Source organism: Coenobita brevimanus, chromosome 97, assembly GCF_032717465.1.
Source record: "Coenobita brevimanus isolate Jiangsu-jjx chromosome 97, ASM3271746v2, whole genome shotgun sequence".
Lineage (NCBI taxonomy): Eukaryota > Metazoa > Arthropoda > Malacostraca > Decapoda > Coenobitidae > Coenobita > Coenobita brevimanus.
This window is the reverse complement of record NC_137050.1, coordinates 5,570,162-5,596,930: the sequence shown is the minus strand read 5'-3', so window position 1 is coordinate 5,596,930 and position 26,769 is coordinate 5,570,162. Positions and strand designations below refer to the sequence as shown.

At 40.1% G+C, this 26,769-nt stretch overlaps 1 protein-coding gene across 1 annotated transcript; it reads left to right on the top strand.

The window, feature by feature from the left end:
- Nucleotides 1-6,548: 6,548 nt before the first annotated feature.
- pelo (pelota mRNA surveillance and ribosome rescue factor) lies at nucleotides 6,549-25,300 on the top strand. Its single transcript, XM_080283398.1, has 9 exons — nucleotides 6,549-6,678; nucleotides 8,019-8,222; nucleotides 9,003-9,156; nucleotides 10,477-10,617; nucleotides 13,213-13,341; nucleotides 15,297-15,390; nucleotides 19,673-19,865; nucleotides 22,398-22,504; nucleotides 24,367-25,300. Exons 1-9 carry the CDS (start codon nucleotides 6,638-6,640, stop codon nucleotides 24,459-24,461), a joined length of 1,158 nt encoding a protein of 385 aa, XP_080139524.1. The 5' UTR covers nucleotides 6,549-6,637; the 3' UTR covers nucleotides 24,462-25,300.
- Nucleotides 25,301-26,769: the final 1,469 nt, after the last annotated feature.

Sequence of the window (26,769 nt, the reverse complement as noted above, 5' to 3'; positions counted from 1 at the left end):
CAGTACAACCTTTACAGTATAATATTGTGCTATAAAAGTTGAAAAGTGTAAACTATTAGTAATATAATGACGAAACCACTACAAAACACAACAAATGTTTTTAGAGCCACACTTCGTACAACTTTCCAATTTCCCCGCTTGTCAGTCGTGCATGGTCATGTAGGCCTATATAGCCTATGTGAGAGGATGAAGTAGCTATCTGGCAAGGGTGCAAGGCTGACACGCATACGCAAAATCTGTGCACAAGAGGTTCCGGTGCACTTACTATTTTTATTACTGCCTCGAAACGGATGCATGTTTCGGGTCACAGGCGGCTCAACAGTGTGTATCATGTTGTGGCGTTTGGAGTATTATGGTTAACGACAAAGATAAAAAATACCTGTATATCTATGGTTAAGGATCCCTTTGACGCAACATCAGTGCTAATATGGATCCTTCCTGACCACCTGAAACTACACTGCAAAACAAGTGACTACAACAGGTTTATATAAATTTAGAAAGCTAGAGGAAAAGCTGATTATTTCTGATTAATAATCACATACCATTCCTTTATTTGTAACTCAGTACTGCCTACTATGAGAATCAATAAGAAACGTTTGTATGCAGTATTACGTCGTGTAGAAGTTATATCAGGCGACTTCTATGCAACACGCAAAGACTTGTAGTGCAGTTATCCTCACGACACGGTTATTCTGTCCCTAAATGTATCGTAAATCGGATTATTATCAACCTAATACGTTATAACATGGATTCAATGAGAACTTGTTGCTGGGGTTCTACACGTTGGTCCTATGGGGATTACTTTTATCTAACTTGAATCCAGAACCAATATAAATCAATTTCATAACCACCTAAAATACCACACACTGCCACTGTAAGCCACTGCTGATATCACTCATAAAACTTAATGAAATACACACAACAGTAAAGATTTACCAGGATGAACTGCATTCACATTTCCTCCCGACTTTCAATATTAATTACATAAACGCGAATAAGATACATAAGCATTCACAAAAATCAACGCTTAATTTGCCTACAATGTGTATATAACCTATGAACATTTGTGAAACTTTCCTGATTACACTTAAAATGTTCCCAAAATAGCCGAAATTTGGTAAACTATGGACCATACAAATCAATCAAGTTTATACTAATTTTACAGGCATGCAATAATACTGTGCATATCCCATTGGATCCCAGGGTTCCTGGTCGGGGCATTGTGCTGGGCGGTAGTCGCGAAGCTCATAGGTCCCTACCTGGGGGTTCCCTACTTTATTAACCTTTGAAAATTTCCAGTTCTGTCCTATATTGAGAACGCTGGGCTCCAATGGGATATACTGAATTCAGAAAAGTCTATAATAATAAAGTGATACTGAAGGGCGCTACAGAACAATCACTCTTACTCCCAAAATATGGGATTTTTTTGGGGGGGAGAGGGGGTGGAAGGGACACCTGTAAACATGGCAAATTGTAACATTAAACTGATGAAAACCGTTATGAAAAAATGCGTATCGTAATAAACTTAACCTAATCTACTAACCTGCTCATACAATGATACAGGTTTTGACCAAGGCCAAACTCAACAGATTTAAACATCCATCCTACAGTTAGCACGTAAAAAAAAAAAAAAAAAAAAAAAAAAAAAAAAAAAACTAGCGCCCTCCAGTAATGTCAGGCTCACGCGGATAAGACAACTTAATATGATATAATAACATCTATAGAGAATTACCATCAATTTCACACACTGATTAATGGTACATGTCTGACTTACCCTACCCGGTACCGAATCACCGACCTATGGCGCTGCCTTCATTCCCATACCGCCAGATCCATGCCGATGTTGTTGAATTCATGGTTACGTACCTTCAGCGAAGAACCTTTGATACTAGTCACTCACTTATTCTACGGCCACTTTATAAACTTAATGATTCGCCAAACTGTAGGTGAGTGCTAAAAATACTTCAAGGTGTCCTTAGTTCCTTACCGGAAGTTTTCACGTCTTTGTTCATGTTAACTTCTCACGAAATGTTAAAATTTCTTTTAACACCTAGTTACTCAGCACAAGAGCTTAACCAACCGACAATAACAAAACATCTCGGATATCACTGATAATAACTTGAGTCTTCTCAACACGTTTAGCAAGAACTAACACTACCACATTCAGCTTGTTTACGTTCTTCGGTCTATTCACCCACTAAGCGTGGATGTCGTGCGTAAATGAAAAAAAAAAAAAAAAAAGTAATTTAAGTGTGCTCTACTAGATTCTATTAAAATATTGCAAATAACAGGAGTCCCTTTGATGGAATATGAGAGAATTTGGTAGGCAGAACCTGAAAATGTCTTTTTTTTTTTTTCTTTAAATAGTAAAACCAGCAAATCCATAAAGTTGCTGTTGTGGCAAAAAATAAAATCAGACTAAGGAGGTGAAAAGATAACTGGTACTACAATATCTGCGTCACTGCTTTCATTCAAATTTATATTGCACTGAATTCCAGTGTCCTATGTGTCACAGAACCATAGTACTTATCATCTGATAATACAGTACATGCACCAACTTAAGCTTTGCAAGTCAGAAAGAAAGATGGTAAAGAAACTTTATTTCTGCCAGCAATTTTTTTTTTTTTTTTTTTTTTATGTGTCCGACTCTGGGCATAGGCTTCACAGCCTGCTATCAAGGCCCAGCAGTCCTCCTACATACCATACACCTCTACATGTCACCACTTCGGCGCTAACACCCACCGTCCATATGGAATACATGCTAGGGCTGTCTCATACAGGACTGGTGTATATTACCATAAAATTACGAAAAGGTATATACGAAGAAAAAGTTTGCAGCCAAACCTGACACTCCAGACACCCTAGTTCTGTAGACTTTGACGCTAGCCTTAACTTCACCTGATGTTATACCACTAGTGTAAGAAAACAAGGCTGTGCACACTGGGGGTGGTGGGGGAGTTGAGGTTTAACTCCCCATTTGGAAAGAACGAAAAATTCGAATAAAAATAATACTAAAACGCAACTCATTAAATTAATTAAAACCTGTTAAGAATGTTATGATAGAGAAATAATTTAAAGTTAAAAAGTTCTACTACAATATAAGAAAGAACGAACTGAGAAGTTTCACGAAGGTCCGATAATGTTTTGTTGCCAAAGAACATAAATTGAAGTCATGGAAGGCTACTGAAAAAAAAAAAAAATGGAAGTTTGTAGAACGTAGTGGAAATTTCTGTTTTATAAGGGTATATACAGGTTCAAATCCCCACTGGGGCAGGGAACAGTTTAAGGATTTGAATTTCATTAAATCAGACTTTACTGATCTCCCAGAAGACCCGCCGACATGTAAAAATACCCCCACTAATACCAAGACACCAGTCCTGTATAAGACAGCCCTAGCATGTATTCAATATGGACGGTGGGTGTTAGCGCCGAAGTGGTGACATGTAGGGGTGTTTGGCATGTAGGAGGACTACTGGGCCTTGATAGCAGGCTGTGAAGCCTATGCCCAGAGTCGGACACACACACACACACACACACAAAAAAAAAAATACAGTAAACGGTACTTCCGTGCAGAGATAGATTACGGTCAGAAATCAGCGAGTGAAGACGTGTTATCTCTTGTTTTCCCTGTGTTTTTCAGTGAAAGATGTCAAGCAAAAGACCGAATTCTGTGTGTCACCTCTAAGGTTCTGTGGAGTTCAGTATGGTAATTACCCTGAGCTTTTACCTTTTCAGTACTGTAGTCAGTTAGAGTACCTAAGTTCACCGTATTGCGTTACATAGTTACAGAGCTACATATACTACTTAATAGCCTGTCTTTCTTTCCTTCATTCTTTCCTCTTCCTTCTGTCCAAGGGCGACTCTACACTGAGCGACAAGCCAAATGGTTTCCGTTTACCAGGAAATCATTTACTGCACTGGGTGGTAACCATACAACCAAATTATGGCACCTGCGCTCGAATCGGACTTAGCCGGTGCAGGTTTACATCCAAGAGATGGTTGGGGTTTATTGCTCACGTAATCCTCTCAGGAATGAGTGAAGCTGGTTACTCTTATCTTAATAGTGTCAGGACCAACTTGCCTAGCCCATGGCTCCTACACTCCTCATGGGGCAACACAGGATGAGATGATGAATGAATGGATGAAAGTGAATAAACCATGCTATGATTTTTTTTTTTTTTTTTTCAAAACCCTTCCCCTTAAAAAATCCTGCGCATGTAGGGCCCTGTAAGAGAAGGTTCATATATGAATACATTTATAGCAGTTTTCGCACTTATATACTGATTTCCTTCCTCTAAGAAACAAGAGACGATATTGTAGAGATCGCAGTGTCGGACATTTATGTAGAACCAGCACGGCGGTTTTCATGGTTACGTGACGTCATCACCGGCTCCTAGTACGGTAAAGCTGGTCACCAATAAACTACTTCATAAGATTACCTAATATTTATCATCATCATCACCACCACCACCTCCACCATCAAAAGACCTAACTGGTCTTCAATTATCCTGATCCCCCTCCCCCCCCAAAAAAAAAGGAAGGAAAAAAAGAAAATGGACAAGACTACCCGTCACCTGTGAGCCAGGTAGACTGCAGTTATACTGTTTGATGAAATCTAGACTATTATGTATCCAACCCGGATGACTCCCAGTAGGCTATATACTGTACATCAGTGCTCCAAGTGCTAATTGAGTGACATGTGAACTCAAGTTGTGGCTCTACACAACTTTTATTAATAACTTTTCCTTCTACAATCAATACTTTCTGAAATTTGAGTTTTTGACAAATACAGATCGATCTTCACACACACACATTTCGTTCGTTCGTTCAACAAGCTTGCATGCGTCGGCCTTGGTCACCTAATGGCGGCTTTCCATGCTGCTAGATTTCTGGCAGCTTCCCTATTCAGTCCCTAATCCCTGAGGCCACAATCAATGACCTCGTCCCAGGTCCTTTCCGGTCCACCTCTCGCAACCCTACTCCTAACATTACACTTCTCACTTTCTGCATCCAGTAATCATCCTCCATCCTCTCCACATGCCCAAACCATCTCAATCTACCTCTCATCACTCCAGTCCCATCCTACCCTTAACTCTTCCATCTTCCTAGCCCCCCCAAGCCTCATACTCCGGGACGAACTACACATCCACCTAATCATTGTCATTTCTGTACGTTTGAACCTGCGAATATTCTCTACCTTTACTGCCCAAGTCTCACTACCATACAGCATTAAACTCCTTACATATGCAGCATACAAAGATCCCGTGGCACGGAGGGAGAGTCCTCTTAATGCCAGAAGCTACAGCTCCCTGAACTTCCAACCACTTCTCACTCTAGCCACAGAGCTAGCTCAAGCCCCACCTCCAGCACATAACAAGTCTCCCAAATTCTCTTCTACACACTCAAGACTCACCAGTAAATTAAATCCTTTCACGCTTGACAATCTCCACCCGCTCTCCCCGACACACGCACACATGAAATCAGCATTATTTTGCAGTCTACCTCTAATACCACTACATCTCTTATGCACCCACTTATCACAGATACTGTACAAGATGGAATTACTTCCCACACCCTTGCGGCAAATCGCACGTGGCTACTCTCCCTCTTCTTTCACAGTACAAAAATAATGACCATCGACTTCGTCTACTTGGCTCAAAAACAAAACATTGCCAGAAAGGATGTACAAACATATGTCACGTGCATGCGCTGACAACTGGATTAATCACACAAGAAAGCATCAGCCACGAAGATAATGTAGTGTCAGATACAATTTTCACGTACAGTTAGTTATACCATATTATTATTTTTATATGGCGCATGGGAAGGTTAAAAAGCCCACAGATCATGCAGTACCCTTCCCCCTTATCTTCCTTCAAAAATCTTGTGTACGGACCCGACATTACAAAGTTCCCAACACTCTGGAACATCTTGTTTCACAGTACCATGAAATGTTCTAACATGTCTTGTACGACCCATAATAATTATAACTAGTTACCCAATGACTATAGCTATTCTCTGAAAAATCTTTACAGAAAACGCAAATAAATTCTTCTAGATTTTCTAGAAATACAAACTATTTGTACAGGACGAGATATATATTTGTGTTGAGACACTGTCAGGTTATTTCTGGACATGATACTGTACTCGTAAACAGAAAACAAATAGCAGTACGTAGCTTTTACCTTCCACCGTCATCTCTTCCAACTTGCGATCATTGATTTGTGATTTCACAATATTTCGAAAGTGTGTGTGGTAATGCACTAAAATTCCAAGGTGTATGTAGTTCATTAACCCTTGAACTGAACACAATCACTCTACAAAATGACGATATCTCGAAAATGATGCACTTTCATAAATAAATACACGTACCGTCACAATAGCTAGACTTACCCTCTTTCTGGTATAAGTTCAATGTGTGTTGCAAAATATGATGATTAAAAATACAGAGATAATCAATTGCCAGACGTTATGATGATTCATTTTCTTTTAAAAATTAACAAAATGTATGTTGTACACCAAATAATTACCATTCACAAAATAGCGCCGGAAAACGAGACGGTCGGACCTCAGTTTCTCCCCCTCGACCCGATGTTTAGACACGTTGGCCTATTATTATTCTATTTCCATATAAAAAATGAAGTTGGTAAATAGATATATCGATAAAGATGGCAAGGGGTAAGTACTGAATATATGAACCCCAAACTGTTCTGGTGAGGGCGTGTTGAGGCACTGAATAAACTAGTGAAAATATCATTGGTATGAGAAAGTGACAATATATACAGTATATTTTCAGTGGTTGAAATGTTAATTTTTTCCTTGAGTTTTGAACAAGTTATTTAATTTATACTGATAGTAAACTTTGATGTTTAATTCATAACAATGCATGTGGGCAGCAGGTTGATATGGATGAAGAATTGGCCTCTGGGTTTGCTTGTCAGCATCATACAAGCCTTTTTTTTTTTTTCTCAGATTTTCGAATTATATTAACTGTACGCCAATGTTGCCTTTAATCAAGTATGTAGTGACTAGATTGCATTATGCCTCCAATATTTTTATTTGCTACTTTATGCTCAAGAAGTGTGATATGCTGTTTGATGCATAAGATAGGTAGAGTGAACTGACAGCTGTTAAGAGATACTCGGTTGTTGTAACTTATGCTGAAGAACAGTAGGCCATTCTTAGGCAGAGGAAGTGATGTAATTGCTGAAAATGTTAGCATCAAGGAGAAGCTATGTGAGTGTTGATTACTTAAAGTAAAAGAAATTAATAGTACATGTAAGGCTCAATTTGAGTGCAATGAAAGAAATCAGGCAAAACAGTTTTAGTAAAGTGAACTGTGAAAGAAGAGAGGGAGACAATAGTATTAAAAAGTACCGTAGTACAAGATGGAAATTAAATTAGAAGTAGAAAGAAAACCAGGAGAGAGAAGAGCTGTAAGAGACGTGCTGTGGTTAAGAATACATAGGTATGGATAAGAAATGACAAAACAATAAAGAAGAAAGAAGGAATATTAGTAACTGGTAGCAGTGTCAGAAAATATGAGATGGATGAAAATAGGAGCTAGACTGAAAAGAGATCATTCTTGGATAGCTGATAAGTTTGATACATACAGGTAGCTGTGTTGTAGAGAGTTCGGTAGCTTCTGTTTGATGTAATAAGTTCAGTTCTCTCCACAGTATTGAAATAGGCCAGAGTTACTGTATTATCTTTTCATAATCCTGTGAGGTTGAGTGAAAGATGTTCCAGAACTGTACAGAACAGTACTGAACCCTCCTTCAACTAATCATCATCCCTCTTACTCACTCACCTCAGTCAGCTCTTCAGTTTCCAAGCACCTCATTCCTGTACACCACGTAACGTAGCCATCACACTTCCCACCACATCAGCTGTACACTACAAACCAATGTGATTATTAAATTGTATTTTTTTCATCCCTGCCTGATTCTTGAGCTTCCTAGTCTTCCTCACAGGAGTATGGTTGTCATTCCCTGATTTGTTCTTGAAATTCCCTACAGGAGTATGGTGCTCATCCCGGATGAGGGTGAGGACATGTGGCACACTTACAACATCATTGCGGAGAGTGACCGGCTGTGTGCTACCACCATCCGCAAAGTGCAGCAGGAGTCTGCCACAGGGTCCTCCACCTCTTCCCGGGTTCGCACCACCATCACCATCCAGGTCGAGGCTGTCACCTTCGACACTGCTGCCTGTATGCTACGGTAGGCCATGCTCAGATTATTTTGTTGGACTAGACTGTATGCTAAACTGATTTTGTCCATTTTTTGTGGCCACTTTTCCCAGTACCGTATGGGGTATATAATCTTCACTATAGTCAACTGTACTTTCTTTACAGTGCAGATTGCAATACAGTATGTATCCATTTGACTTATGATTACTTGTATACTGTATATTGGTATCACTGGATGAATAGTGTACAGAACCACTTTCAGCTAGTCTTGAAAACTATATATTTTAACACATGAGAATAAGAAATGAAGTCTTAATATACTGGTGCAATAAAATATCCTATTGCTAAAATGTAAAGTAGAGTAAACTACAGTAATATCATACTGGGTATATAGACAAGTACTGAATTTAATACAGTAATAAAAAAATGCTTTACAGTAATTATATTTTTCAAAACCTGACAGGATACTCGGATAGTACCTGGCAGCCACACCTGGAAGCTAGATGTCTGTTTATAGATAAAGTAGGTGGTTATCTTATGTAGTTTTCTGGATACTTAGTCTTTTGTTGTCCTAATACTGTATATACGGTACTTTTTTTTTTTTTAAATACTTGTCCTGGCGCATCATTAGAAATGCAGATCAGCACATATTATAACCTGTATTTGATTGTGTGGCCACAGACCCCAACATAACACACTGCAAGAGGTGCAGTGGTTTTATACATGAACCACAGAGCTTAGAACCTTTCACTCATTGGAGCGCATAATAATGTACAGTATGCAGTTGTTATTACTGTGCCCATTTTTACAGGGTTAAAGGCCGCAATGTTGTGGAGAACCAGTACATCAAGATGGGTGCCTATCACACGGTGGACTTAGAACCCAACCGCAAGTTCACTCTTCATAAGGAGGAGTGGGACTCGGTCACTATTGAACGAGTGGAGAGTGCTTGTGATCCTACTAAGGTTAGTAGGAGAGTAATCCAAATGGCGGTTTTTCCAGTTTTTCCTATAAGTCACACTCAGCTAAATTCTGTTTTGTATAAGTGCTTCAACGAGAATATAAAAGTGAAGTCATCATCATCACAATGAATGGTGGATTTGAACTTATCTCTAAACCCTTGTCTTTGGGAGGTCCATCTTTAGATTAATAAAGTTGTCACAAGTACCTGTGTAAAACAAGAAAAAAATAAATAAATAATTATATTGTAAGGGGCTGAGAGTGGCAGCATGTGAGAAGTCAGTTGTATTATGCAGTGGACTGAATATGGGTCTTAACACAACTGGTTGGTCTGAGGATTAATGATGTTATCACACAACTGAGACAGTCGTTGTGAGATCCATATTGTGCCATAATAACAGATTTAATAATCCTAGAACCTAAGAACTTAATAAACCCAGAACCAAGTGTTTTCCCTTGTGATCTGAACTACTTGGATAGTAACTTGAACAATTCACTGAATTGTAGTTTAGTATGTGCTTCTGAATTTGTCATGTTTTCCTAATACCAGGCATTAATGGAATAATCATTTTGCTACTGTGGTTAAGGTACATTTGTGTGCATCATGTCATCATTTTGTATTACTAATTTTGTTACTGAGGCTTACTTATTTTTAAGTTGAGATTGAATTGATTGTCCATAATAGACATTACTATACATATGTAATTTAACTTTTTTACTGTGTGTACTGTATCATCTTGTGTTGAAAAAATCCCATTTGTTACTGGCAAATGCCATGAAACATATACTCAGGGCACAGAATAGCACATTACAGTACTTAACCAGCAAGCTTTCCAACAGACAATGTACTGTCTTTTCTAAATCTCCAGTAGACACACCAGTCCCAGTGGAAACCATCATTCATTTGGTTACAACAGCTTAATTATGAATTCACTGCATTGTATTGAAGCTTGGTAATCTCACTGATAAAGGGTTTTAGTCAATATTATCAGTGTTTGCAATGGTAACTCTTTATTAATTGTGTCCATCATTCACTTGTTCCTATTATTCTGGATTGATTAAGAACTCTCATCTTATGATTACCAATACAGTAATTGGCAGTGGAGGTCTGTGATGACATAGTGACATTAACTTCAGCTCAATAACCTGTAGCCCAAAAAAGCATAAGAACAGTCAGAAAATACCACTGTAGAGAATTTTCATACCTGTTTGTGATGGCCATAAGAATGTCTGTATCTAGGGGATGTTAGCAAATCAGGGCCCTGGTGCTCATGTTCTCTGTATAGTGCCAGTACACTAATTCTTTGTTGCTTCTTCCTTGGCAGCATGCAGATCTGGCAGCTGTGGTAATGCAGGAGGGGCTTGCATTTGTGTGTCTTATCACTTCTGCCATGACAGTTGACCGTGCCAAGATTGACGTCAACATTCCAAAGAAGGGCAAGGCTGATGACACACAAAGAAAGAAGGTATCAGAACCAGAGAATTGTGTGTGTGTGTTTTTTTCCAAAATATTATTGCAAAGGAATAGTTGGAAGAAAGGATGTGCCTTGAATGTGTTGTACTGAGAAGGGATAGATTGAGATGGTTTAGGCATGTGGAGAGGATGGAGGATGACAACTGGGTGCAGTGGACAAAAGGTGTGAATGTTGAGGACAGAGTTGCAAGAAGCAGACCTAAAAATAAAAAATCCTAGGAGTAGGTCACAGAATGTGACATCCGGGATAAGGGACCGAATGGAGAGGCTGCTAGTTATCGAGTAGTGTGGGGGCCACCATGAGGTGACTAAGGTTGATGCATGAAAGCATGTTTGAGCCTTTATAAACAAACAATTGGAAGGTCAAGGAAATGGCTGGATGTAATAAATGAAAGGCATGCAAGCAAGCTATAAAAATTGTGAAAGAAAAAGAAATGGTAAAGAATCACAGAGATTTTGAAGTAGTATGGTATATATGTGGAGATACATGACAAAAGGTTGTACCCCTTTTTTAAATTTGGTAGTTGACAAAAATGACTATCCTGCAGTTATATGTAAAAGTAAGAACAACATACAGGCCATCCTCTTTATAAAGATGAGATGCATTTGGCAAAACCCACCACTGAGCCAGGGTATCATTTAATGGGGGCGTTATAACATAGAAAGTATAGGGATGTGTTTGGGAGCCTTGGGATCTCCCCTCATCCCAACCAAGTTCAAAACCCACCTGGATGAGTCTAAAAACAAATTTCAGGCTCACCTAAACCCCCAAATAGCTTTAAAACAAGCTCAACTAAGCCTAAAAGTAGTTTATAACTCACCTAAACCCAAAAATAAAATCTGGAAATCATCAAAAATGAGTTTGGAAAAAAATCATACAGTAAATTGTACCCAAAAATGGCACTGTTTACCCCACCTGTGAGTAAAACCTATTAATCTAAGCCTAAAAACAGTTTATAAATCAATCAAAACACAAAATTTAAGTCTAAGGTATCATCAAAATTGGTTAAAAAAGGCCCATCTGATAAAAACTCATCGGATAACCAGGGACTGGCCATCGATAGGCAGCGAAGTGTTAATTTTTTTACATCACTAATACGGTGTATCACATAAAGGGGGATCATATAGCGGGGTATGAATGTACTGGTCTTTTCCAAGGAGTTTTCTGTAAGAAATTCAGTACTGTATTCTGTTCATTCATCATGTAATCCAGTGTTGCCCCATGAGGCGTGTAGGAGCCCGGGATTAGGCAAGTTGGTCCTGACATTTAAGATGAGAGTGACCAGCCGCACTCATCCCTGAGTGGCATTACATAAGTAGTAAACCCCAACCACCCCTTAGATATAAACCTGCACTGGATCAATCCGATTGGAACGCCATAATTGCCCAGTGAACCACCAGATGCCATAATTTGGTTAGATGGTTACCACCTACCATAGTACAGTAAATGGTTTCTTGGTATACAGGAAACCATATGGCTTGTTACCCTACTTAGAGTCACCCGTAGACAGAAGGAAGAGAAAAGAATGAAGGAAGAAAAGACAGAAGAGGAAGGATGGAGAGAGGGAAGGAAGAGAGGAAAGGGCAGGTGCCCAAGAGCAGCACTACATCGAGTGAGTGGATGGTGAATGCCCCCACCAGCCACTTATATTTTAAACATTTTATACATTAATACATTTATTAATTGTATGTCTGTTATAATAACATGAACTGCACTTACATTGCATTATAGCATTATAATCAGTAAAGATGCAACAGAGATGTAAGAATGAAGACAGTTATTGTAAATGTATGATGCATATATCTTTAAGAATACTGGATGAATTTTATTTGGAGGAGTGTGTGACAAGGGTTTACCCCCCCCCCCCCAGTAATGTGATAGTTATTGAATTGACACTTGTTAACCCCCTGATGCTGGTTCATGTCTGAGGATGTGTGGTCGACAGGTGCTGATTCATGTCTGAGGACTTTTTCATATTTCACAGGCATGTTTCAAATTTAAAGCACACCAAACTCGCTGAGATAGGTGTGGCAGGCTCTGTCGTCCACATGAGGGTGTGGGGAGAGGCTAGCTGGGACAGAGATGGGGTGGGGGGCCTGGGAGGGGGGAGATGCACCTGGTGGGGCAAAGTACACATGTACTGACTGCAGTCAGCCACCATACACCAGCAGAGAGTAAGTACACACTTTTTTTGTGTGTTTGTATCATTTGTGATTAATTTGTACGAAAAACAAAATATTTTTTTAAAAATCCAAATGACGAAAATAAGCCCGGCTGTGGGAAGGGGGTAGGGTGCAGGGAGCCCGGCGTCAAGGGGTTGATAGGTAATGTGAAGTGTGTAAGTGTGGATATTTATGCCTGTGAGGTGGAGTCAGGATTCTGGGGGCGTGAATGCTGAGTGAATGAGAGTGTGGACCATTTGGTAGGGCAAAATTTTTTCATTTTTCCCTCTTAAGTTTTTTCATTCCTCTGTGCCTCACTCCATCTTTAGGTGGGAAACGAGGCTGGGATAATGATGATGATGATAATGATGATGACAATGATGCATTCTGTTTCCTGCAGGTAACACATTCTTGGTAATTACAGGCTGTTGCCAAGTTCTTTGATCAGGTGATGGCAGCCATTTTGCGGCACCTGAACTTTGATGTGGTGAAGGCAGTCATTGTGGCATCTCCTGGCTTTGTCAAGGACCAGTTCTTCGAGTACATGATGAAGGTAATCTTGCCTTGTATCATCAGTATACATTACAGTTTTGTCTTTGTTTTTAAAGACTCCAACGTGCATGTATGCAATTGCCTTGGTCACCTAATGGTGGCTTTCCATGCTGCTCGATCTCTAGCAGTCTCCCTGTTCAGTTCCTTATCCCTGAGATCACGTTTAATGACCTCATCCCAGGTCTTTTTTGGTATACCTCTCGCAACCCAACCTTTAACGTTAACACTTCTCACTTTTTGCACCCATTTGCTGTCCCCCATCCTCTCCACATGCCCAAGCCACCTCAGTCTACCCCTCCTCATCACAACTCCAGTACACTCCAGTTCCATTCTACTTTCTAACTCTTTCATCGTCAACGTATCCTCCCCCCAGGCCTCGCACTCAAGGCCACACTGCAGATCCACCTAATCATTGTCATTTCCGTACATTTGAGCCTGTGAATATCCTTCTCCTTTACTGCCCAGGTCTCACCACCATACAGCATTACATGCCTAGCACATGATTCATACAAAGATTCTTTATCACAGAGGGAGAGCCCCCACAGTGTCAGGAGAGGCAGCAGCTCCCTGAACTTCTTCCAACTGTCCCTCACTGTAGCCACAGAGCTAGCTCCAGCCCCACCTCCAGCACTTAACATGTCTTCGAAATAACAAAACTCTTCCACACACTCAAGAGACTCACTAGGAAGATCAGTCCTTTCACACCTGACAATTTCCACATGCTCTCCCTGAGACACTGCTCATGTGAAATAAGCATTATCTCACAGTCTGCCTCTAATATCATTACATCTCTTATGCCTCACTTATCAACACTGCACAAGATGGAATTGCAGTACTTCCTACACCCTTGTGACAAACCGCACATGGCCACTCTTCCTCTTCTTTGACAGTACCATCACCATTGTTTCATCAGCATTTACTCTCAAGTCCTTGTGTCCCATATCATCTCTCCACTTCCTAAGTCTGTCCTTCTCCACCCTTTCATTCTTTGCAGTCAGTATCAAATCATAAGCATACGACATCTCACACAGGAGTCCATTTCTCATGTCATGTGAGAGGGCTTCAGTTACCATGATAAACAACAAGAGGATCAAGACTGGCCCCTGATGCACACCAACATTCACAGAAAACTCATCATTCAAATCTCCGTTCACTCTTACCTGGGTGCGAGCACCCACATATATAGCCATACCCACCCTAACCCACCACTCCTTGATCCTAAGCTTTCTCATTGCCTGCTTCACCACCTTTCTAGGGAGTCTGTCAAAGGTGTTCTTCAAGTCAACGAAAACAAAGTACAGATCCCATTTCTCTCATGTATAGCAAAAGTTTGTTTGGCATGGTTTGGGGAAACTTATCATCTTGAAAGTAATGGTGTATCTGCATCAACCCATATAAGGTCCTATGCAGGGCCCGACTTTCCCCAAAGGAGAGTGATACCCAAAATTAAGTTTTCCACAAGCTGGCCAAGTATGAATTAGGATGAGTGTCTTCAGGGAGAACAGTACACCTGAAAATGGAAGAGTTGCACATTATTGGCCATCTTTGTGTGTGTCAGAGTCTATATGTCATGTCTTGTAGCTTACAGGGTAAAAACATATGCAAGCATATAAAAAGACAAAAAACAGCACCCTTTTTAAATGTCTGCCACAGCTCTGGCTTGAACCCTGGGCTTGGGACATTTTTAGATCAATCAGTGAACATGTTACCACTAAGCCACTGTGGATCCCATTATAATCACTTCCCAAAATTTACTTTTAGTGGAGATGTCAGTCTCATTGCACTTAGCAGGCACCTTGTGTAACATGCAAGGAACTGTGTAGAAAGCACTGTCTCTCTCTCAAGAGGTAAGGACTAGAGTGATGCTCATATGAAAGTTATATGAAAAGCAACATTCCTTAATTTATATCTAAGCCCAAGAGGAAAATCTGTCTCAGGCTGTTGATATGTCTACAGAATGCCGTACAGACGGACAACAAACTGCTGTTGGAAAACCGGAGCAAGTTTGTCTTGGTTCATTCTTCCACTGGTTTTAAGCATTCCCTCAGAGGTTAGTCTCTATTTTGTTGCTGTATTTTATTGTGGTGTTGTCATTGAGTTGTTGCTTATCATTTGCGGATGCTCATATGCCTGATCAGACATTCAGTTGACAATCCCAAATCAGTGAATGGTAGATATTAGTGAAACATGCATGAAATGTAATGGTACCATGCCTATAACATAACAAAAGTCTCGGTTCAGAATCTGTCCTTGATCCATTCAGTAACTGAATAAGAATATTTGGTAGCTGAGCTTGGAATTAAAGGTATTTATGGCACTCACGACTTGGGAAAAGCATATAAGGTGAACAGAGAAAGATTGTGGAAGGTGTTTGTTATGTATGGTGTGGACATAAAAGAAATTTCTTGTTTTTGAAACAGCTTCTCATTTCTATAAAAGCATCCGTTGTTTTTTTTCAAAAGCCTTCATTGTCCCCTTCCACACTTTTTTTATGTCTGCATATCTCAACATACATTGTGCTCGCCATATATGGTGTTTTCTTTCTCCCATCTGAACTCATTCCAAGCCATTCATTGTCTTCCTTTTTATTGTCCTTACATACAGTACATACATACATACATACCTGGTCCTGTGGATGATCTAATGGGTAGTAATGGAGAACCAGGAGAGAATGATGATGGAAAGTGACTGAAGGACTTGTGTCAGGAAAGGAGGTTGTGCATTGTAATTCTTACGTCAGGCATAAAGATGCACATATATATACATGGTACGGAGGGATTGGGGATCGTGTTGCAAGGAGCCTGATTGATTATATGCTTGTAGAGAAATCGATGCTGGGAAGTGTTGCTTATATGAGGGCAGTGAGAGGATGATGTGGAAGTTTATCAGATCATATGATTGTGGTATGCAGGATCAAGCTGAGAGGAGTGAGGTGAATCAGAAAAGAGAGGAGCAGTCAGGGAGAGAGACTGAGTCATGAAGCTGACGATTAAAGAGATGGCAGATGAATACAGGGCCAGAGTAGGGGAGTTGGAGTCAGTGAATTGGAATTAAATGGATCTGGACAACTTTTGGAATGCATATAGGGATTGCATAGATGGGAATGCTAAAGTGGTCTGTGGTGTTGCAAGAGTAACAATGAAGAAGAAAGGTATGGCATGGTCGGATGAAGAGGTTAAGAGAGCCGTGGAGGAAAAGAGGAAGAAGATGCTAGGGTGGATACAAGACAGGGGTTCAATTGAAATAAGAATTGAATATATTGAGAGCAAGAAGCACATAAAGAGACTAGTGAAGTGAAAAAAGGGGGCAAATGATGATCTATGAAGAAAAATGAATGCAAATTGCTCAGAAAATAGGAAATTATTCTGGAAAGAGGTGTAGAAATGTAGAAGTGACAGTGGAAAGAAGTGTGATTTTTGTGAAGGATTTAAGTGGTACCAGCAGATTATTAACCCATGGGGATGAGGTAAGGACCAGATGGAAAGAATATTTTGAAAGTCTGATGAATGGGAATGGAGAGAACAGAACAGCTGTAAACGTGATTGGTATTGGGGATGTGCAGACAAGGACTGAAGTGCCAGGAAACGTGACACTTGCAGAGTGAAGAACGCTGTGAAATGGCTGAAAAATGGGAAAGCAGCTGGTGTTGATGAGGTGTATGCAGAGATGATCGAGTGTAGTGGAGAGAGCAGAATGAAGTGCTTGTTGGAGATATGTACGAAGGCATGGATGAGTGAAACTGTTCCAGTAGAGTGGAAAAGGCTGCCATTGTACTCCTGTACAAAAATAAAGGTGAGCGAAGTGAGTGCAAGAATTATCATGGCATTAGTCTGTTTTGTATATAGGGAAGATATAGTGAAGAATTATTATAGCGATAGTAAGAGAGACATCAGAAGCCCTAGTGAGTGACGAACACGGTGGCTTTAGGAGAGGCAGAGGATGTGTGGATCAAATATTTGCAGTAAGACAGATAGTGGAGAATGTTTGTGAGAAGGATTCTAAGGTGTTTATGGCATTTATGGATCTGGAAAAAGTATACGACAAAGTAGACAGAGGAGGATTGCGGAAGGTTTTACTTATGTATGGTAAGCTGCTAGGTGCCATTAAGAGTTTTTATGATGGTAATGGGGCATGTGTAAGGGTAAATGGGCATCTAAGTGAATGGTTCATGATCATTGTGGGCATGCAACAAGGTTGTGTGGTGTCCCCATGGTTGTTCAGTATATATATATATATATATATATATATATATATATATACATATATATGGATGGGGTGATGAGAGAAGTAAAAAGATGAATAATGGAGAGAAGGATGGTATTTGTAATGAATGGCGATGGATGGAATATGTAAATTTGATGTATGTCGATGATGCTGTACTACTTGCAGATACTGCACAAGAGCTTGGTAGACTAGTGCAGAGTTGTGTAGATGTCTGTGAGCGTCGTCCCTTGACAGTAAGTGTAGAAAAGAAGTAAAGTGATGGTTATTGAGAGAGAAGGTGACTCCCAGTGTGATGTTACAGTGAATGAAAAGAGACTGGAATTGGTGAGGGAGTTCAAATACCTGGGTACAGTGATAGAAAAGAGAGGAGCTATGAAAACCTTGATAAGAAACAGAGGCTTGAATGTTGCAGCAGTGCAAGGCATACATGAAGGTGTGTTAATGCCAGCTGTAACATACGGGTGTGAGACTATGGTGTGGCATGCAAATGAAAAATCAAAAGTTAGAGCAGTGGAGATGGGACTGTTGAGCAATGTATGTAGAGTACAGGGAGTAGGTAGGATACAGAATAATGTGATTCGTGAAAGACGTGGAGTGAGGAAGTCTGTGGACACCAGAATCTAAGAGTGTACCGAGATGGTATGGCCGTGTGGAGAGAATGGATAATAATAAGTGGTGAAAAAGGTGAGTGAATTAGAAGGGGGGAGGAGGCAAGGTAGGCCAAGAAGAAGGTGGAGATATATGGTGGACGATTGTGAGGAAAAGGGGTATGGAAGTTGATGCGGCTAAGGGACCGACAAGAGATCAAGCTGGCTAGATGAATTTTGTGTGGTGAGGTGCATGACCAGGGATTTGACACCCCTTTTTAACAGTTTCATGGTCTTTTGACATGGATACATGTTCATCCTGAAAGTGTCCAATCCGCTTTTTGGATGCAGATCTGTGTCCAAAGAAATATTCACCATAAATCAGGAACTGTGTCTAGCATCCAGAAATTTGGTCTCATATTAACCTGATTGAATTTCCAGTTTGTTGGTACTATTTTCATTCATGGGAAAATTTGAAAACATGACCAATAAAAGCTTAGGAAATAAATTGGTACAGTACTGTATATGTAATCATTCTTATGCACTCTTTCAACTTAAACTCGTCATAACTATTTTACTTTATGCAATATCACTTCCTTTGTTCTTTCATCTTATTCTACAAAGTCTTAGCTTTCTAAAGGTATAAAAACAAATCTGCAAATCCAACTATTTCAGGATGAAAAAATGATCGGAATAGAAAGAACTCCTGCGCTTGTATTTTGCATAAACATACTTATGCGCACTTTCAACTTATACTCTTCATAACCTTTTTACTTTATGCAATATCCCTTTTTTCTCTCTCTCTCTCATCTTATTCTACAAAGTCTCGGCTTTCTAGCGGTATCAAAACAAATCTACTGTTCCAAATATTTTGGGGTGAAAAAAATGATCGGAAAAGAAAAAAACTCGAGTGCGTGGCAGGGTAGGAGGAAGGGAGAGTGAGAGGGGGGTAAAGCAGGAGGGTTCTGCTGGCTGCAGGAGGGTCGGACTGGGGAAGTGTTAACATGACAGCATTTGGATTGACTCAATCAGATAGGTTTATATGAAGCAACAGTATATATATGGTGAAACCTTTTGACCTATCAGATGGAGCCAGGATTCCGTGGGCTTGAATGATGAGTGGATGGAAGTGTGGCCCATTGAATTGGGCAAACTTTGGCTGTCTGGATGCTGCTACTCCTCACCACGCCCTGGGGTGGGAAAGGAGGTCCAGATGATGATGATGATGATAATACATACATACCCTTCTATATATTGTTTCTTTTGTCTGATTTTTCCTCTCTCTCTCTCTCTCATCTCACCTCCTGGGGCACGGTGGCTCAGTGGTAGAGCATCGGAGTCGTGATCGGGGGATTGCGAGTTCGAGCCTCGCTCGGGACTGCTGTGCTGGGAGTGGTAGCGTGCTCCTGTAACCTAGCGGGGCTATATGGCCATAGTTGCCTAGCTCGGGGATTAAATCTCATCTCACCTCCCCCTCCCCCACTGTAACCACTGACTGGCTACTTCTTTTTATGTCAATAGAAGTGCTGGAGGACCCGAATGTAGCCTCACGCCTGGCAGATACCAAGGCTGCTGGTGAGACCAAGGCCCTTCAACAGTTCATGACCCTCCTCGGCACTGACCCTGACCGCGCCTTCTATGGCATCAAGCATGTAGAACGTGCTAATGACAGCCAAGCTATTGAGACTCTGCTTGTATCAGACACACTCTTCAGGTAAGAAAGCACATTTCATTAGTGCTCAAGGGTGCTGTGAATGGTGAGAAGAATGTATGATGTCTTTAATAATGAGGGTTTTATGAAGAATGTGGATTGAAAAAGACATGTGGGATGCTGTGGGTAACAAAACCCCTCAGAGAATGCCTTGGGGCTGAAGCAGACCTTGCTTAAAATTCATGAACCTGAAGCCAGTTGATAATCCAGGAGCTAGAGAAAGTTACATAATTATAACCAGTAGTTTATTTTGAAATCCTACCCATGCTTGAATCAAGATGTATGAAGGCTTCTCTGAGACCTGCCACTAGCTGTGTGTTTAGCTACAGACATGTATTACTTTGTTGTCTAATGGAAATGCTCTCCCAAATGCGCAAGGAGTGAAACCCGATCATGTGTCATTAAACTAAAGAGTATTTGCTCTGCCCTGACAAAGGTCTCTAACTTTTTCAGCTTCCAGGATCATCAAGTGTAGTCAGACTGATGGGTTGACTTAACCAATAACTTTGAAGAGACGTACCCCATAATTAACCCCTTAAGTCCGATCAAGTATTTTTTATTTAATTCTTGTTATTTTCAGATGATTTTATTCAACTTTGGGTAGACTTTTCGAGCTGAAGGGAATAGTCTTAATCAGTTCTCTTTTTACTAGATTAACATTGTGAGTGAAATTGCCTTGTTGTAGAAGAAAAAGAAAAAAGTTACCAGATCCATAGGGTTAAGGCTAATCAAATTTCAGCATTCCATGATGTAGTAGTCAAGTTGTGATAGTGGCCCAGTTGTGTCATGTGAATACATCATCATCATCATCATCATCATCATCCGGACCTCCTTTCCCACCCTAAGGCAGGGTGAGGAGTAGCAGCATCCAGACAGCCCAAGTTTGCCCAGTCCAATGGGCCACACTTCCATTCATTCATCATTCAAGCCCCCAGAATCCTGGCTCTATCTGATACGCCAGAAACTTTCACTGCATTTTATAGCTTCACATAAACGTATCCGATAGAATCGATCCGAATGCTGTCACATTAAAAAGGGGTACCAAATCCTTGATCATGCACTTCTTCTCACAACATTCATCCAGCCAGCTCAGTCTCTTGTCAGTCCCCTTGCCTCACCAATTTCCGTACCTCTCTTCCTCACACACTCATCCACCATATCTCTCCACCTTCTCTTTGGCCTACCTCGCATCCTCCTTCCTTCAGATTCGCTCAGATATACCTTTTTCATCACTGTATTGTTATCCATTCTCTCCACATGACACTACCATCTCAGTACACTCTTTTTTATTCTGGTGTCCACAGACTTCCTCATCCTGCATCTTTCACAAATCACACTATTTCGTATCCTATCCACTCTCTGTTCTCCACATACATTCCTAAGCAGTCCCATCTCCAGTGCTCTCACTCTTGACTTTTCATTTTCATGCCACACCATAGTCTCACATCCATATGTTAAAGTTGGCACTAACATTCCTTCATGTAAGCCTCGCATAGCTGCAACACTCAAGCCTCTGTTTCTTATCAAGGCCTTCATAGCACCAGCTACTGTACTTTCCTTCTGTGTCATTCTACTTTCCACTTCTTTTGCACATTTCCCTCTCTTTTCTATCACATTTTCCTCTCTTTTCCCAACTGACTATAATTTAACTGTCTTTATCACACGCATATGCAAAACAAAGTGTTTGAAACTAAGAATACTATTTCTTTCTGAAAAAAATAAAATAAATAAATAAATAAAATAAAGAATCCTCAGACCCAAACATGTGCTTGCCTAAAACTGTAAAATTATATAAGCCCAAATGCTTGACTATTGTAAATGGAGAATGTAATGGGAATAGTATAGTTAACATATTTAAGAAGTGATGTGATGGTACTTTGTGAGGCAAAGATAAAATGGAGTGAACTGGATGTCTGTAGGTGACAGGATGTATTTACAGTCAGGTGAGGCGATACAGTTTGCATGAAAAGGCATAGAAAGAGTAGTTTGTTGAATGGAGGAAAGAAATATGTGTACAGTATTGTCTTAGCTTAGGTTGCAGTACAATACTTATAACTTTAAATACTGCATATTGATTGTAAGTTTTGGTATGATGATTCTAAGTTTTGCATAAGCACTGATTTTTTTTTAAAATATGAATGAGAAGGACTATTACTATGTTCCTACAGTATATGCTGAGCCAAGTGTTGAAATGCAAGTAATATCCAGAGTAGTGCAAGTGATAGAGAGGTGATATTTCATGGGAAAGTTGGTTCACTTTAGATATTGTGCATGATGTGAAGTGTTATTTTTATATATATACTTGGGGACTATGTTAATCAATATTACTTGAAAAATGTACATCAGGAGAGTTTACGTAGCTTTAAACAGTCTTTGAGGCAAGTTAGGTTTTGTTAGACAGTGCAAGGTTTAATAATAGCTATGTAAGTTGCAGATTGACTGAGGTTGTTGATTTTATGGATAGCTCAAGGTTTTAGCTGTAGATAATTAACTACTCAGTAAGTTTCAACTAATAAGATCTCCCCTCACCCCCAGGTCACAGAATCTAGATGAGAGAAGGCGGTACGTACGTCTAGTAGACAGTGTTCGGGACAATGGGGGAGACGTTAAAATCTTTTCCAGTCTGCACGTTTCAGGAGAGCGTAAGTTGACCTTCCAGACAAATGTGTCTCATAGCAAGAATTGACTGTACTGTAAAATGTCACTATAACTTTTTTTTTTTTTTTTTTTTCCCTCAACATCTTAAACATACCTAACTTACTGTACATCAGGTTCAGTTGTTTAACTGAAGAAAGTTCAGACCATTGCCTAACTATCTTGTTGTGGGCTTTGCAAATTCACTAAGCTTTATTACTGAAACATATTTCTTTCTGCAGTACTGTACTTATTGTGTTGATTGTGATAGTAATGTATGCATATTTCACATTTTCTAGTCTCAAGTTGGATAGAAAGTCTCCTCCCAGATATTTGACTAGTCTGATAAACTGGTATCCAGAAAGATTCCAGTATAATGAAACCTTGCTTATAACAGACTTGCATTTAATAGGCTGAGTTATCTGCCAATTAGTCCAGTTCAGTGTACAGTAGGTCCATGAGCAGTGCAGTTTCCGGTGTGCACAAATCGTGATTTGTGCGGCAGCATAAAACATATCCCATATCAATCAGCACAGTAACTCCCCTTGTTAGTGCAAGAAAATTCTTACTGGAGGGACTCCTCTGCACTCCATTTGGAGTTCCCCTGTGGCGACGAATGCTAACATGGCCGCTGCGCCCATGCACTCAACCCCCTCCTTGATGGTCCTGCCCCATACCCTCCCTCCATTGTTCATGCTGCCCAGCCTTGACCATCCTCTGCATTCTCCCATACAAAACGTGCCTCTTCCCAGTGCCGTGGTGTGCTTTCAATGTTATGTCTTCCCTGCGTTCAAGTGCTTCTGGTGCCAAAGAAAAAGCACACTGGAGTAGTCTGTCTTATGAGAAAAAGAGGGTAATATTTCACAAGCTTGATGGTGGTAAGCATGTGGTGGAGGTGGCTAACCATCTCAGTGTTAGTGGGTCACTTGTGCACACAGCGAGGGGAAAAAAAATAAAAATAAACAAATAATAAATAAAATTGAGTGTGCAGTGCACTTAGCTGGTATCAGTGAGGTTTGTAAGTGATCTCATGTGCATAATAATGTTTGTAGAGGCTGTGTGTACTCTAGTTACCAGTAATGTTTGGTATGCTGTAAAAAATTTTGAGGGTCAGAGGTGGACTTTGGTAAAATTTTGGGATATTTCCAGACCCATTTGTCCGTATAACATGGGTTTCACTGTAACCATCTACGTGGTTTCCATTTGCATGCCGAAACGCCCAGACCCATTAACTGCATTGCTGGGTGGGGGGGATATTGTCGCTGGATTTTACTGAATAGCATAATATACAAAATAACACTCAGTTGGGGGATGATTATCGTAGTGCATTGATAATTTGTCATCTCCACACTGCCAGCTCATGTGCATGACCAAGTGTTACCTTTCACTGAGTAAACTTACTTTGACCTCACTAAATGCTTGTCGTTTAAGTCTTTCAGCCCAAGGATGTATTTTCTACTTTATTCTTGCATCCCCTGCCCATTTTACTCATTGTAGAATAAACTTCAAAGCAGTGGGAGTCATATATAACCTGAGTAAACACCTTCGGTATGAGAGGTCTTTCCTAAGTAGAATAATAATATCTGGTAACATAAGAATAAATGTAAAGGATGTCACCCAGATTCAGCGGGTTAATCACTGCTGCAGATGGATGCCTTAACATGGTGGCACTGATACAGTTGATTTGCTTTGCTGCCTGAATATGCAATTATCCTTCATCTCTCTGTATATATCTCAAAAGGAAGATGACAGACTGCAGCAAAAGGTTTTAATTCAGTCTGCAGTCCACAAGGTTCACATTCTAATGAGCCTAGGGCCTTTGCAACAGCAACAATGAGAGGTTAATCAGTCACCCTTGCTTCCACTCCAGAACTAGACCAAATGACGGGTGTGGCTGCTCTCTTGCGCTTCCCCATGCCAGAAATTGAGGAGGAGGACCATGCACTCGACTCTGACCAGGAGTAAACATAGCCCAACATCGGGTGGAGGGGGACAGCCCCACGCTGATAAGTTTTCCAACTTTATTCCATTGTAATTTGTTTTTCTTTCTATCAGCTGTGCAATTCTCTTTTGTCTGGGACTTCATTTTTTCTGATTGTTCATCATAACTGTACTTACTTTATTTTCTTTGTTACTGTATTTATTTTTTCATTATACACTGTACTATCTTTTTTTGTCAAAACTAATAATTTTACAGTTCTAGTCTCATGATTTAACATTTCACAAAACTTCTGACATCCAGCATTTTAATATTCACTGTCAATTAAACATAGCAGTGTACTGAATTCCCATATTATAATGCTTCCTCTGATAATTTTGTAGAAAGAAATTAAAGACCTGGATTTTAGGTGTTGGGTACCAGCCAAATGTAATAGATGATCTCTGTTTTGGAGGAAAGCTTTTAACATACTGACAATAAGGAAACTGCTTCATAAATTTTATCTTTGAAACTGCCAGTTTCCTCTGGTGTACATGTTAGCTGAAAATGCATCATTTATTATGATAATATCAGCAAATTAAGCATTTGATAAGCATATCCTATTTGTATACTACTAGTATGTACAGTATTTATGCAGTAACCAATGGATATAGCTATCAGTGCCAAGTCTTGGGTATGAGAGCATCACTATCAGCAACTGAGGATGGTATTTGGATGCATATTTAATCTTAGCCTTTTATGTCTGACTCCTTCCCCCCCCCCCTCCTTTCTTTTCTTTGACCACATACTTTCTATATTACCACCAGCAAGATAAAAAGCAATGCAGAATCAGTTATGTGTAATATGATAAGTAAATAATAAAGCATAAAGAATAATTACCTGACTGTCCTTAAAACAGGGGTACCGAACCCTATTTACTTGATTTCCCCATTTCCATCTTCCACTAAGGACATTTCCCCTTTGCAATCTGAATATAGGAAAAAAAAAAAAAAAATTACTTGCTTATTCTTTGCGCATTATAGCAGGGAGATACATGCACACGGGAGAAGGCGGGAGGTTATTATGTAGGAGTCACAGAAGAGCCACAAAAGCCAACCAGGACTTGTACAGTACATGTCAGGGCTCAGATTTACAAACAAGCTTAAAATCCTTTCCCTGTAGTATCCAGGGTATGTTTCTGCAGGAAGGACAAGGAAAGGAGAGTGCAGCACCTTGTTTCTCCTACAATAATTATAGTTTTTCATTCATCATCCATACCCAGCTTACCCCATACAAACATGGGCATAGGGGTCTGGGGCTGGGCTACTCAGTTCAAACTTAAAGGTGACCAGCATCAATTGTCCCCGAGTAGCATTATATGAGCAAGAAACTCCAGCCATCCCTCAAATGAGAACTCTTATAGGCCCCATCTGGATGGAGCGCCATAACCAACTAGACCACCTGGTATCACTTGAGTATATGTATATGGTCACCACCCAGTGCAGTAAATGGTTCCTGGGTTAAAGGAGACCATTTGGCTTGTCACTCATTGTAGACTCACCTTGAAGAGAGAGCACTACACTAAACTGTGAAAGGATAGTAGGAGTTCCAAACTACCATACTGATTCTGTTGTAACTGAATAAGGCGACTGGGTGTGGGATCAACAGAAGAGGTAAGTTCAGTACAAATGTTGGAGCAGCAATCACTTGAACTCTGAAGCTACCACCATGAAGAAAAAGGATATCACACTGCTGCAATACATTACCATATTTAATGATTCCATAGGATGTCAAACAAAACATATAAGGCATGCTTTTAAAATTATATGACATTTGTACAATGTGGTGATCATGCTAGAACTCAGTTTGGTGTTGGTCTCCTCTACTTGCCAAGACACAGCTCTGAAATAAATTAAGATTTTATTAAGAACAGTTTCCTGCACACTATATATCTGCTTCTACTACCTGACACCTTATACCAAGGGTTCTTAACTTCAGGGCAATGGCCTGAAATAGGTTGCAAAGCCATGCTAAGTGGGTCAGCAAGGATCTCAAGTGAATGACTGGCCTCTTTGTGGCAAAACAGATGCTGAACCCAAAGGCCTCCACTGCACACACAGTACATGCTGACTCAATAATTTCCAAGACAACATGTCTTTGTCTTTCATTTCATGGAGCTTTTGTATATTCTCAAGTACCTAAACCTGTGATTTAAAGCTATAAACAGCTACAAATAACGTATTACATGAGTGTTGCACACGTGTGAGTGTCTGATCATGTACAGGGTATACATACCTGTACGTGACTGGGCTTGAAGGTGGTAGGAAATGTAGTAGATGAAAAATAAGATGGACA

Coding starts and splice junctions, on each gene's coding strand:
- pelo (XM_080283398.1), top strand. CDS start 6,638: ATGAAGTTGGTAAATAGATATATCGATAAAGATGGCAAGGG. Junction 6,679..8,018: donor ATCGATAAAGATGGCAAGGG/GTAAGTACTGAA, acceptor AATTCCCTACAG/GAGTATGGTGCTCATCCCGG. Junction 9,157..10,476: donor GTGCTTGTGATCCTACTAAG/GTTAGTAGGAGA, acceptor CTTCCTTGGCAG/CATGCAGATCTGGCAGCTGT.